At 43.0% G+C, this 14,171-nt stretch overlaps 1 protein-coding gene across 1 annotated transcript in view; it reads left to right on the top strand.

The window, feature by feature from the left end:
• Positions 1–14,171, top strand: part of LOC142741531 (uncharacterized protein C3orf38 homolog) — a 34,268-nt gene that overhangs the window by 7,620 nt on the left and 12,477 nt on the right. The window contains exons 2-3 of the mRNA XM_075850913.1: positions 7,410–7,574; positions 10,274–10,486. Of these exons, the coding sequence (XP_075707028.1) occupies positions 7,419–7,574; positions 10,274–10,486 (369 nt within the window). The 5' untranslated portion in view covers positions 7,410–7,418. The remainder of the gene's footprint in view (positions 1–7,409; positions 7,575–10,273; positions 10,487–14,171) is intronic.

The following is a 14,171-nucleotide window of genomic DNA, read 5'->3' as shown; positions in this document are numbered from 1 at the left end:
AATATATACATGCAAATATACATACAAACATGCACATATATACATACATGCCAACATACATGCACATATATACATACATGACAACATACATACATGACAACATACATACATACATACATACATACATACATGCAAATATACATTCATGCAAACATACATAAATGCAAACATACATACATACATGCAAATATATACATGCAAATATACATACAAACATGCACATATATACATATATGCAAACATACAAGAACATATATACATACATACATGACAACATACATACATACATACGCAAACATACATACATACATACATACATACATGCAAACATACATAAAATGCAAACATACATTCATGCAAACATACATACATACATGCAAATATATACATGCAAATATACACATACATGCCAACATACACACATGCAAACATACATACATACATGCAAATATATACATGCAAATATACATACAAACATGCACATATATCCAAAAGAAAAATTTGTGGAGAAATCCTCCAGCTCACCTGACACACTCCTGTGTGTCGTTGGTAGCGCCCGGTTCCTCGTGTCGGCACACGGGTTACAGGTAGGAAACAGGGAAACGAAGATAGGATCCAGCGCTGGGATGTGTTTAAAATGGAAATCGATATTTCCAAGTTTATTGTCATGAGTTAAAAGGAAGTCCAGTGGTATGGGTCCAGGGTGTGCATGAAGTGGAGGGAGGGTATCCTCTGTGGCCTACGCGTTTCGGACGATGCTGCGTCCTTAAACTTGGCTGTGATTGATATATATACATACATGCCAACATACATGCAAACATACATGCACATATATACATACATACATGACAACATACATGACAACATACATACATGCAACCATACATTCATGCAAACATACATACATGCAAACATACATACATACAAACATACATTCATGCAAACATACATACATGCAAACATACATGCACATATATACATACATACATGACAACATACATACATGGCAAAAAAATAAAATAATACGTTCATACTTACTTTCCTCCTGTCCGGCCTCCAGCGATGACGTTTCATCCATGTCGCCGCTGCAGCCTGTGATTGGCTGCAGAGGCGGTCACGTGGGATAAAGCGTCATCCTGACGTGCGTGACCGCCACTACAGCCTGTGATTGGCTGCAGCGGCGAAAGGGATGAAACGTCATCGCTGGAGGCCGGACAGGAGGAAAGTAAGTACGAACGTATAATTTTTATTTTTTTATTACATTTAAATTTTATTTTCCGCGCGCCGAGCATGTACTGTCAAGGTTGCTGAAAGAGTTAGTGCAGCCCATTAACTCTATCAGCACCCTGGACAGTAGCATGCTCGGCGCACGGAAGTGACAGGTTCGGTCCAAACTAGTTCGGTCCGAATCAAACTTTTTTGTGAAATTCGGCGAACTAGCCGAACCGAACTTTTGAAAAGTTCGCTCATCTCTAGTGCTAACCACCGAACCACCGTGCTGCCCTACATATTACTTCCCCTATAGATAGTGCTCCACATATAACCCACCTCTGTAGATAGTGCCTCACATATAGCCCACCCCTGTAGACAGTGCCCTACATATAGCCCCCTGTAGATAATGCCCCACAGGTAACCCACCCGTTTTAGGCCTCATTTACATGAGCGTAATATACGCGCGTGCGACGCGCGTGCTTTTCACGCGTGTCGTACGCACCTATATTACTCTATGGGGTAGTGCAGACGATGCGTGAATTTTGCGCAGCGCGAGTGCGTTGCGTAAAACTCACGACATGTTCTAAAATTCTGAGTTTTTCGCGCATCACGCACCCATTGAAGTCAATGGGTGCGTGAAAACCACGAAGGAAGCACTTCCATGCGAACTGCGTAATTCGCGCAAGAGCTGTCAAACTGAATGTAAACAGAAAAGCACCATGTGCTTTTCTGTTTACAAACATCCGAACGGAGTGTCTTACACATGAGCGAACCGACCTTTACCGGGTTCGGCCGAACTCGTTTTGACCGAACCCGGCAGGAGACAGTCACTGTGCAGGGTGCTGAAAGAGTTAAACTGGTTCAGCACCCTGGACAGTGACTTCCGATTCCAATATACGTGAACGTGTAAAAAAAAAAAAAGTTCTGACTTACCGATAACTCCCGGCTTTATCCTCCAGTCTGACCTCCCGGGATGACAATTCAGTCCAAGTGACAGCTGCAGCCAATCACAAGCCAAGCACAGGCTGCAGCGGTCACATGGACTGCCGCGTCATCCAGGGAGGTGGGGCCAGATGTCAAGAGAGGCGCGTCACCAAGGACGCGTCACCAAGGCAAAGGCCGGGAAGTTCTCGGTAAGTACGAACCTCTTTTTTTTTAAACAGGTTACTCGCTATGGTGATCGGAATGCACTGTCGAGGGTGCTGAAAGAGTTACTGCCGATCAGTTAACTCTTTCAGCACCATGGACAGTGACTGACGTCGACTAGCCTCATCTCTATGATGGCGGCTGCGCGAAAATCACGCAGCCGCGCATCATACACGGATGACACACGGAGCTGTCAAGTGCCTATTGCGCACGCAAAACGCTGCATTTTTTGCGCACGCAAAACGCACACGCTCGTGTAAATGAGGCCTTATAGTGTCCCACATATAGCCCATCCTTATAGATAGTGCCCTACAAATAGCTCCCCTCTAGATAGTGCTCTACATATAGCCCACCCCTGTATATAGTGTCCCACATATAGCTCCCCCTGTATATAGTGGTCCACATCCCCACATATAGACCCCCTGTAGATAGTGCCCCACATATAGACCCCCTGTATATAGTGCCCCACATATAGACCCTCCCCAGTAGATAGTGCCCCACATATACACCCCCCCTGTATATAGTGGCCCACATCCCCACATATAGACCCCCCTGTATATAGTGCCCCACATATAGACCCCCCTGTAGATAGTGCCCCACATACAGTGGCCCACATCCCCACATATAGACCATAGATAATGCCACTCATAGTTTTATTCGGAATAAAACAAAAACGTTACATATTCACATGATCCCGTTCCCGCGCCCCCTCCGGTGCTAGTGACACCACCGGGCATGAGAGGGCCATGCCCCCCGGCCCATAAATGTTAGAGGCCGGGCGGCGCAGGCCCCGTAGTGGCGTCGCTACTGCTGTAGCAGCCATAACAGCTGCTAGCGGTGCCACCGGGCATGGGGGGACGTGTCAGCGGGCGGCACGCGCCCCCTCATGCTGCGGGCCCCATAGCATCCGCTACGGCTACTTCAGCGGTAGTTATGCCACTGTTCTTTACATAATAACTTCATAGCCCCAGAATATACATATCAGACATCATAATTCTGATCTTTTCTTACTTTAATTATTTTGTAGAATAAAAAAAATGCAAATCAGCCATTATGGGGTTATTGTATTGTTATTATTTAATAAAAACAATTTAGTAAAAAAATGTGTTTGTTCTTTTTGTTTTTACTTTGACGATTCTTTATCCCACCAGAGGTCTTTTCATTTAAAATGTTTCAAATGCCTTAACCCCCGCACATTTGGACTTAAAGTGTAGCTAAACGTTTGACAAACTTCTGGCATGTCATAGTGACATGTTAGAAGTTTGGATTGGTGGGGGTCCGAGCACTGAGACCGCCACCAATCGCTAGAACGAAGCAGCTGAAGCACTCGTGTGAGCGCTCGGTCGCTTTGTGTCTGTTCGTCTTTTTCCGGAAATAAATGTATCGGTGTACAGACTCTATAGAAAGTCTATGAGCCTGTACTCCGATACATCGGCTTTCCGGAAAAAGCTTGACAGACACCAAGCGGGTTAGCGCTCACACGAGCACTTCAGCTGCTTCGTTCTAGTAATTGGTGGGGGTCTCAGTGCTCGGACCCCCACCAATCCAAACTTCTGACATGTCACTATGACATGTCAGAAGTTTGTCAAACGTTTAGCTACACTTTAAATGGCCTTCCAAATGCGCAGATAGGTTAAGGTTAATTAAAAACTTTAGGTTACTCTACATATAGGAGAAAACAAAGGAACATACAAGTATCCACCCAGTAATTGAATACTAAGGCCCCATGCACACGACCGTAAAAAACGTCCGTAATTGCGTCCTGCAATATAGGACATTTCCTCTCTTTTGCTTTTTACGGGCCGTGCTCCCATACTTTGTATGGAAGCATGGGCCGAAAATGCATGCCCATAATGCGTGCCCGATTACGGACATGGCCATGTGCATGGGGCGTTAGAGAATATTTATGGTTTGTAATTATCCGAGTATAATGTGTTTTCCACGTAAATGTTTATATCAGAATTATATTATGACTTATGACAATTATGGCATAAGTTTCTTCTTGTTTTATAAACTTGCCATAGACATTCTATAATATGTTCCAGCAGCAGCCACCGATCTATGAGGTGAACCTGACGGTCTCCTGATGTCACGATCTGTGGGTATGTGGACCTACTGGGCCGTACCGCCGTAGCGGGATAGCCGCTGGCCAAACAGAGTACCAAGTCAATGTCTATAGCTCGAGTAAGGGTACCTGTGGTAGCTCAGACAGTAGCGATGGTTAGGCTCGGATGGGACCTTGGCAGCAGTCACCAAGCGTGGTGTACCTCAGCAGACGTGATCGGTGACACAACACGACTCCAACTCTCTAAGGCACAGGAACAAGGTAGCACGGGATACAGGATACAGGTAGCAGGTACAGGAACACTGGGAACTGGAAAACTCTAAGGGACCATTTGGAAAGACTAACACGGGTGAACACAACAAAGCTCAGGCAATGAAGGAAGGGACAGGGCCCTTCTTATAGTCCAGGGTGAGTATGGGCTAATTACAGATTTACTTCATGTGGGCACGATGGCCCTTTAAGGCTGGGCACGAGCGTGCGCGCGCACCCAAGAGACACTGCAGAATGAAGCAGAAGTGAGCGCTGGCGTCTCCTGAGGAGGAGATGCGACCCAGCGCTCACAGATCCATGGCTGTGGCCGTCGATGGGTGAGTAATTCCGACGGTCCGTGGCCATGGGCGTTACACCTGACATCTGCTGTTGGTGGAAAAAAGTATTGGACAGGTTGTGTTTTTACTTGTCCATACTAAACAGAAATTCAGCTGAGATGAATGAGCATGATAGTAGAAAGCATAAGAAGATAGCGCCTTTTAAACGTAGGGGCACATTTTTTTTTTACTGAAATACATGTATTTTTTACTTAAATAATTCTTGTAATTGGGTTTTATTATTATTTTTTTTAACCATTTGGCTTCTGTAGCTTCTATGTATTACAGTACATACTGTAGCAGGATGCAGAATGGCATTCACAGTCAAATTCATCAGAGAGCTTGTCTAACGGCTCAGAGCTTAGATAATTGCTCAGGAGAAGGCTGAAACTGCTGGTGACCAAGCCGTCAGATGAGTTCTCTGACAGATTCGGCTCTGAATGAAATTTTGTAGCTCGCTTTGTACTGTGATTAGATAGACCGACAGACAGAAGCTAAAGAAGTAAAACAGTTGAACATTTTTAATAGAACCTAATTACAAAAAATACACACATTTTAGTAAAAACAAGAATGTCCCCAAAGTTGTCCAAAGCCTTTAAGTCTAAGTTCTCCAATATGCTGTGGATTGGATACAATTGTACATAGTCTAGGCAATGCTCCGTGAGCTAAACAGCCTGGTCTACAGTCTGATAAATTCTTGCAAACAGATTTATGAGATTCTTGTGTGTTCACATCTGCGTCGGGCTTACGTTCATGGGATTCATTAGACCTTTCCGTCAGGGGAACCTCTGAACTCAAAACCAAATGGAAACCATAGCTTGCCATTTGCATTACAATTGATTTCAATCGTAATGCTTCCATTGCAAATGGTTTCGGTTTGTCTCTGTTCCATAAGGTTTCAGTTTTTTGGGTGGAATCATTGACTGCGCTAAATTAATGATAATGAAATCAATGGTAATGCAAACGGAAAGCAATGGTTTCCGTTTGGTTTCTGTTCATGGGTTCCCCTGACGGAAAGGTCTGACGGAACCCACGAACTGAACCCTGACACTGATGTGAACAGGTCCTTTGTGCAGCTGCTGTTGTATTTACCTCACAGAGCATTGCCTAGACTTCATATAAGGGTATATGCACACACAAAATCAAAAACGTCGGAAAATACAGAGCTGTTTTCAAGGGAAAACAGCTCCTAATTTTCAGACGTTTTTTAAGGCACTTGTGATTTCCTCGGCGCTTTTTACGGCTGTTTTTGGAGCTGTTTTCTATAGAGTCAATGAAAAACGTCTCCAAAAAAGTCCCAAGAAGTGACGTGCACTTCTTTTTCGCCCCGTCGGAACAGATTGCCGTCTTTCCCATTGAAATAAATGGGCAGATGTTTGGAGGCATTCTGCTTCAGTTTTTTCAGGTATTTTTGGAGGCGTAAACACCCCGAAATACATCTGAAAACACTTTGTGTGAACATACCCTAATTGTATCCACTTCTACACTGAGAGTAGGACTATGTAGGGTCTGCAGCTTCTGAATTAAACAATAGTGTTCTCTTTAACTCACTGCAAATAGATATCATGAAAATGGTGAGGAATTGAAAAACAAAGCATATTAGAAAGTTGTAGAACTTTTAGTATATACACTGAATAAGCTCTATTTGGAAAAAATCTGAAATCCCCTTCAGGTTCACTTCAGAAACCCCCTGTAGGTTCACCTTAACCCCTTAGTGACCAGCCTATTTTAGAACAAGCTATTTTTACAAATTGTCCATCGTCTCATTCAAAGAGCTATAACTTTTTTATTTTTGTCGTTTTGCTTCGGTCGTTTTGCCGGAAGCAATAGCGTAGTCGACTACGCTATTGCTTCCGGCAAAACGATGGGTCCCAGTGCACAACAGAGACAAACGGAAACCATGGGCACCGGATCCGTCACCATTAAAATCAATGGTGATGGAAACGAAAACCTCTGGTTTCCATTTATGTCAGTTTGTGTCTGTTCAGGGTCCCGTTCGGAAGGAAAGCTCCGACGGAACGTCAGAACGGGACCCCAACGCAGATGTGAACGAAGCTATAGCTGCCTATGGAGTCATTTATTTTTTGCAGTGATACACTTGTTATGTTTATGATATTACATTTATTATCTTTTTTTATTTTATTTTTAGGAGCCATTAATACAATATTACAAAACAGTCAGAGTGCGCATAAACTCTTAAAATGTAAAAAGATGAATTGTGCTACCATTGCTGCATATCTAAAACAAGAGGGCATCTCTATACCCCCCAAAACTAAGAAGCCTGAATTGGTGATGAAATGCCTTTTACATTGGGGTGGAATGGTGAGCAGATTGAAAAAACATTGTTTGTTTTTATGTTTTACTGAACTTACATGTATTCACTTTTTCCAATGTTGCAGGATTGCTATATGCCGACTGCTTTCGTTCCATTTTCACTAAAGCAAAGACAGAAAGCCTCTGCTACTCGTTTTTCATCCTCCCTTTATCCCGTATCATCTATGCTTAGCCCCCTACAAGATTCCAGCAAAACTTGGAATTTGGGAGTTCTGACACCAGGTTTGGATGTAAGTCTATACAATATCAGTAAAACAATACAACGGAATATGCTGGAGGCACCTTTTATAGTGGTTGCTGCAATATGAGGTTAACAGTGTTTGTATTATCTCATTTAAAGCATTGTTAACCCATTAAGGACACAGCCAATCTTCGTTTTTTCATTTAAATTTTTTCCTCTATGTCTTTCAAAAGACATACATTTTTTATTTTTCATTGAGGAAATCATCCTGGCTGCCATTACGACCATCATTTCCCCGTTATCATGTCGTGGGGAGGGGGGGCGATAGCATGTCTGAGGGGGCCGCCGCCCTGATTTTAACTATTTAAATGCCGCAGTCGTGATTGACCATGGCATTTAAGGGGTTAAAGTTGCGGAATCAAAGTGATCTTTGATTCCGCCTGTTGCAGTGAGGTGTCGGCTGTATTAGGGTATGGTCACACGTACACGTCCGATACGCCTGAAATTCAGGAGCTGTTTTCAAGAGAAAACAGCTCCTGAATTTCAGACGTAATGGCATGTGCCGGCGTTTTTCGCTGCGTCCATTACAGACGTAATTGGAGCTGTTTTTCTATGGAGCCAATGGAAAACGGCTCAAATTACGTCCCAAGAAGCAACAGGCACTTCTTTGACGCGGGCGTCTTTTTTACACGCCGCCTTCTGACAGCGGTGCGTAAAAAAAATGACCGTCGGCACAGTACATCGTAAAACCCATTCAAATAAATGGGCAGATGTTTGCCGGCGCTTTGGAGCCGTATTTTCGGACGTAATTCGAGGTTAAAACGTCCGAATTACGGCCGTAAATAGTGTGTGTGAACCCACTCTTACACAGATGTCACCCACTAAGTATAGAGCGAGCTTAGCTCGTGAGCACACTCCATACTTCTCCTTAACGTCTGTCACGTACATGTAGGTGGCATGTCGTTAAGGGGTTAAAGGCTATGTACACATTTGAAATATATATACATTTTTTATAAAAATGTCTAGCAGTGTTTTTTCTGCAACTAAATACTTTTTAGTCAAAAATTACATTTTGAGATACAGATGCTTTGAGATACTGTATACAGAGTAGCTGTATCTAGTGCTGAATCCTGTACCCGTCAGGTTAGCGGCAGTGATGAGTTCAGTGAAAGTGGGTACTGTGTGATTGAGTTGTTACCGATCACATCTAAGTTTATAACTTAGATGTGATCAATAACAGGCGGATCCTGCGTGTCAGAGACACGCAGTACCGTCTGTCACCGAACCCATCAGTGCCGCTAACCTGACGAATCTTACAGATTCAGGTCTCAGCCCACGATACCAATATAGCATTTCAGATGCCAATATAGTCTATGGGTGATGGATATGTTAAATGGATGCATAAGGGTATGTTCACACGGCCTATTTTCAGAGCCGTAAACGCCCCAAAAATGGCAAAAAGTATGGAGGCTGAACGCCTTCAAACATCTGCCCATTGATTTCAATGGGAAAAATGGTGTTTCGTTCTGACGGCGCGTTTTTTTTACGCCCCATAAAAAGAAGTGCATGTCACTTCATGAGCCGTTTTTGGAGCCATTTTTCATTGTCTCAATAGAAAAACAGCTCCAAAAACGACCGTAAAAAACACATCAAAAAGCTCTTGATGCTTAAAAAACAGCTGGAAATCAGAGGCCCCGAAATACGCCTGAAAACACTGCGTGTGAACATACCCTTAGACTTTAATGGCATCCATTTAACCCCAGTTCATGATGTTTCCATTTAATGTATACCATTAGGCTTGGATCACACGACCATGTTACGTCCGTAAAGTACGGAACGTATTTCGGCCGCAAGACCCGGACCGAACACAGTGCAGGGAGCCGGGCTCCTAGCATCATAGTGATGTACGATGCTAGGAGTCCCTGCCTTGCTGCAGGACAACTGTCCCGTACTGTAATCATGATTACAGTACGGGACAGTAGTTCCACGCAGAGGCAGGGACTCCTAGCGTCGTACATAAGTATGATGCTAGGAGCCCGGCTCCCTGCAGTGTGTTCGGTCCGGGTCTTCCGGCCGAAATACGTTCCGTACATTACGGACGTAACATGGTCGTGTGAACCCAGCCTCATAGTCGGATGGTGTCGGATGTGTGATATCAGCTGTAACTACTAACCTGGAACATTAGTGAGCAGGACAATTTTAAGCAGATTTATTAATACTTTTGCGTAGTCCTGTTCTAACACCATGTAAAATTGTCATTTGACTTTAATAAAGTGTTGCAGTAGAAATGTCTCTAATGCAACATTTTCTATTACCTACATTTACTACTACATGGGATCATTGACAAATTAGGAGGTAAAATGTGTTCCCCAATTTGGACTCTATGCTATGCAGCCCATTACCCTAGAGAACACCAGTATAGTCTCCTGTCGGTCTGCAGAACATATAGTGGTGTTTTTTGATAACTACAGAGCTTTTTGGATGATGTTTATATTTTATGTTACTAAAAGCGGTTGTCCAGAATTAGAAAAGAGGATCTGCAGTTTTTTTCCTCAAACAGCGCCACCCTTATTAATGGCATGTGTCTGGCATTACAACTCAGTCGCATTAACTTGAATAAGACTGGGCTGTAATACCAGACATGGCCAATAAACAAGAGTGGCACTGCTTCTGTAAAAAAAAAAATCACAGACTTTTTTTTTGGAATGTCAGGAAACCCCTTTAAACTGTATTTGTGTGATGTTACAGGAAATCCTCTCAAGGATCAAAGAACCTGTCGTTTCCCCTTCAATGCCAAAACAAGAGAACGTCTATGATGCTTCAAAATGCCAACAACTGGAAATTGTTGATAATAGTTCTTCTTGCCCACTCTCCTATGATATTTCCAAACTATCCATACACAGCAGTCAAGAGGATGATAGAAAAGAGCAGACATTAACTTCACAGACATGGGATTCTCAAGTAAGTTTGAGTTTACATGACACGAGTGGAACTATATGATGTAAAAATGACTTATGTTGAAGGGTAAAGGCGGGGGGGGGGGGGGGGGGGTGTTTTTCTTTAGCTGCGGAGTTAGAATTCTAAAATCTGTCCATCTGTCCTGGTCATGTGATGGTTAGGGTATGTTCACACACACTAATTATGGACGTAATTCAGGCGTTTTTGCCCAGAATTACGTCCGAAAAAAGCGCCTCGATAGCGTTGACAAACATCTGCCCATTGAAACCAATGGGCTGACGTTTGTCTGTTCACACGAGGCGTATATTTACGCGCCGCTGTCAAAAGATGGCGCGTAAATAGACGCCCACGTCAAAGAAGTGACCTGTCACTTCTTGGGGCGTAATTGGAGCCGTTATTCATTGACTCCAATGAAAAGCAGCGCCAATTACGTCCGTAATTGACGCGGCGTTCAAGCGCCTGCACATGCCGTTACGGCTCAAATTACGGGGATGTTTCCTCCTGAAAACATCCCCGTAATTTCAGCCGTTACGGACGCTGTCGTGTGAACATACCCTAACACAGGGACAGGGCAGATTACGGATAGGCCACGTTCAGATGCGGTGGATTTGTTGCCTATTTTTGGGATGGATTTAACACCAAAAATCTACAACAAGGTACAGTACAATACATCTGAATAGGGTTTTCAGAATCTCATTCACAGGTAGTGTGTTTTTCTGCTGCGGATTTGAGGGCATGCCTTTTATGTTGCTGATTTGGCACACATTTTGAAAAAGAAAAGCAAATGTATTTTTGATGCTCCTGTAATCTGAAATGACTACACTTCCCAGAATTCAAAACATCACAACAAACTCTGCAATTATTAATCCAGCAAAGAGTGATGGGCGATAAAGTTTCTTGGGTTTTGTGGTTGTTTCACTCCACCTTTTTCACCCAACCCTTTTTGGTGACAAATTATGTTTTGGACCCAAATTGCAGCAGGACGGATTGATAGATAAAGCATTTCATAATAGTCTTAAATTTAAAAGGTCTCTAGCTTCAGAGTATATATCGTTTTATGGGGGGAGGGCATGGTCCATTCTGTTCATTAAGTTTTTGTACGATTGTTGATCTTGGGGGAGCTTTGCCTTTTAAAACATGGCTGGTTTAAATGGTCACTAACTTTTCAGCAAACTTTGCATAAATCAATATTACCATCCAATATAAGAAACTTTGTAATGTGTCTTTTTATGCCTCTTTCTCCACTTATCAGGCTCCTTCCCACTTCCTAACTGTTCACTTTAAATTTAATGCTTTTTTTCTCTCCTCAAGATGAGATGGACCATCAGCTCAATGAGGATCAGGTTACTGGTAACCATAAAAGTCTATGGGGAGGGGGAGAGGGAGAGAGGGAGAGGGAGAGGGAAAGGGAAAGGGAGAGGGAGAGAGAGAGAGAGAGAGAGAGAGACGCTGCTGCTGCAGCCTCCTTGTGAGCGTTATGTCTCACTCCAGTGCTGGATTCTCTGCTACACTGCTCATTAATTCTTGATAATTTTCTCAATGCTGCTGCTTATAAAATATATTTAAGAATAGATAAAGATTGGAGAGCAGGATGTTCTCTTCCGTATGTGTGCAATATAGGGAAGACTTGATGGCAATCAGACAAATACCAAATACAAGACAAATAATGTCCAGAAAAAGTTTTATTCCTCATGTACACCCGTTTGGTATGCTTTAAAGGGTTATTCCCATCTCAGATATTTATAGCATATCTACAGCATATCCAACTCTGGGACTTACACCCACATATCGAATAAGGTCACACGACCCCCATCCCGCTTGGCAAGGCCGCCAATTTCAGGTGGGGACTATTTGTTGAAGTGAATGAGCTGTTTTCTGGACTCTGTTAGAACATAATGGAGAGCCATGCGCATGCCACATAGTCTTACTTTGCGGGACGGGACATTTATGTCTGAGATGTGAATAACCGTTTAAATATATGTTCTCAGGTGCTGCAGTTATTGCCTGTAATATTATGGCAAACAACTTTTCTTTTTTTCACGTATGACATTATAGCAACTAAAAAACTGATCTTATTACGGAAAAAAAACATAACATTTTCATATCAGTTGTGAAGTATAAGGCTTAGTTAACTTCTTTTTTCCCTATGGTAAACGCATATGTTAAGAAATGTTCCCAACGTATACACCGCATGTATAGCTCAGACGACGCACATTGACTTGCATTGTAAAAACACAGACAGAAAACAGTATACATTTTTTTGCAGCAACCGTTTGTATGGAAAAGATCAGCAGCCTACGCTTTTCCATAAAGTAAAAAAAAGGCATGCTATTAAAGGCTAGCAAATGGATCCCAAAAGGACAACTTTTTGGCAAATGTTGGGCCCATATCCTCGGTGTATACGTAGAGAGCATTCCTGACGTGGAGAGCATGTGCCGAACATAGAGGGGAAAAAACAAAAAGTATTTGGGAGAAATGATCCCTGAACTGCTGCATGATGAAATTGCAATAATTGGACTGCCACCTGAACAAGTACAAGACCCAAATTTCTAAAAGGGAAGGGATTGCTATATGCTGGCGGGTTCTATGATATTAGAATAAAATGGCTGCTTTCATTCAAAACCAACGCAACTTTTGTCCATGTCCTGTGTGTGTATTGCAGCTTAGCAGCCTTCTATTGACTGGGACAAAGTTGCAATACCAGACATAGCCCAGGGACAATAGTGGCACAGTTTCTATAAGCATCCTATTTTTTCTAATCTTACACAACCATTTCTGAGCCCTGAGCATAGTACATGTGTAAGAATTAGGGTTTGTGCACACGACCTATTTTCAGACGTAATGGAGGCATTTTAGGCCTCGAATTACGGCTGAAAAGACGGCTCCAATACGTCGGCAAACATCTGCCCATTGCTTGCAATGGGTCTTACGATGTTCTGTGCAGACGAGCTGTCATTTTACGCGTCGCTGTCAAAAGACGGCGCGTAAAATTACGACCGCATTAAAAAAGTGCAGGATACTTCTTGGGACGTTTTTGGAGCCGTTTTTCATTGACTACAATGAAGAACAGCTCCAATTACGTCCATAAAAAGACGCCGCGAAAAACGCGAGTACATGCAAAAACGTCTGAAATTTAGGAGCTGTTTTCGCCTGAAAACAGCTACGTAATTTCAGACGTATTTTGTGTTGCCGTGTGAACATACCCTAATGATTTCTAAACCCTGTTCTAACATAGAAGACCTTTGTTGGTTGTATCCGACATTGTAATGTAATGATTGATGAATTTGAGAACTCGCACGGTAATATTGGTGGTTTACCTCTTCCAAGAATGTGCCACACGTCAGAATGCACTCCATGTTTCAGACTGCTCCTCAATTTGCAAATTTTGAAAGGAAGACTGAATAAGTGGCAGCTACTCCCTGCATGGCCAATATGGTAAGGATATAATGTGCAATTACTTCGATTTTTAGTGAAGTCGAAACTCAGAAAAAGTCTATACTTACCCAGATCTCTCTGCTCCTGCATCCAGCTCAGCCTCCAGGGATGACGTTTCATCCCATGTGACTGCTGCAGCCAATCACAGACTGCAGCGGTCACATGGGATGAGACATCAACCCAGGAGGCCAGGGCTTCAGGACATGAGAGGGATGTGTCGTCATGGCTATGAGTAAGTAAAGGCTTTTTTTTT

This window comes from Rhinoderma darwinii, chromosome 2 (assembly GCF_050947455.1).
Source record: "Rhinoderma darwinii isolate aRhiDar2 chromosome 2, aRhiDar2.hap1, whole genome shotgun sequence".
NCBI classification, from domain to species: domain Eukaryota; kingdom Metazoa; phylum Chordata; class Amphibia; order Anura; family Rhinodermatidae; genus Rhinoderma; species Rhinoderma darwinii.
This window is presented reverse-complemented; position numbering and strand designations above follow the sequence as displayed.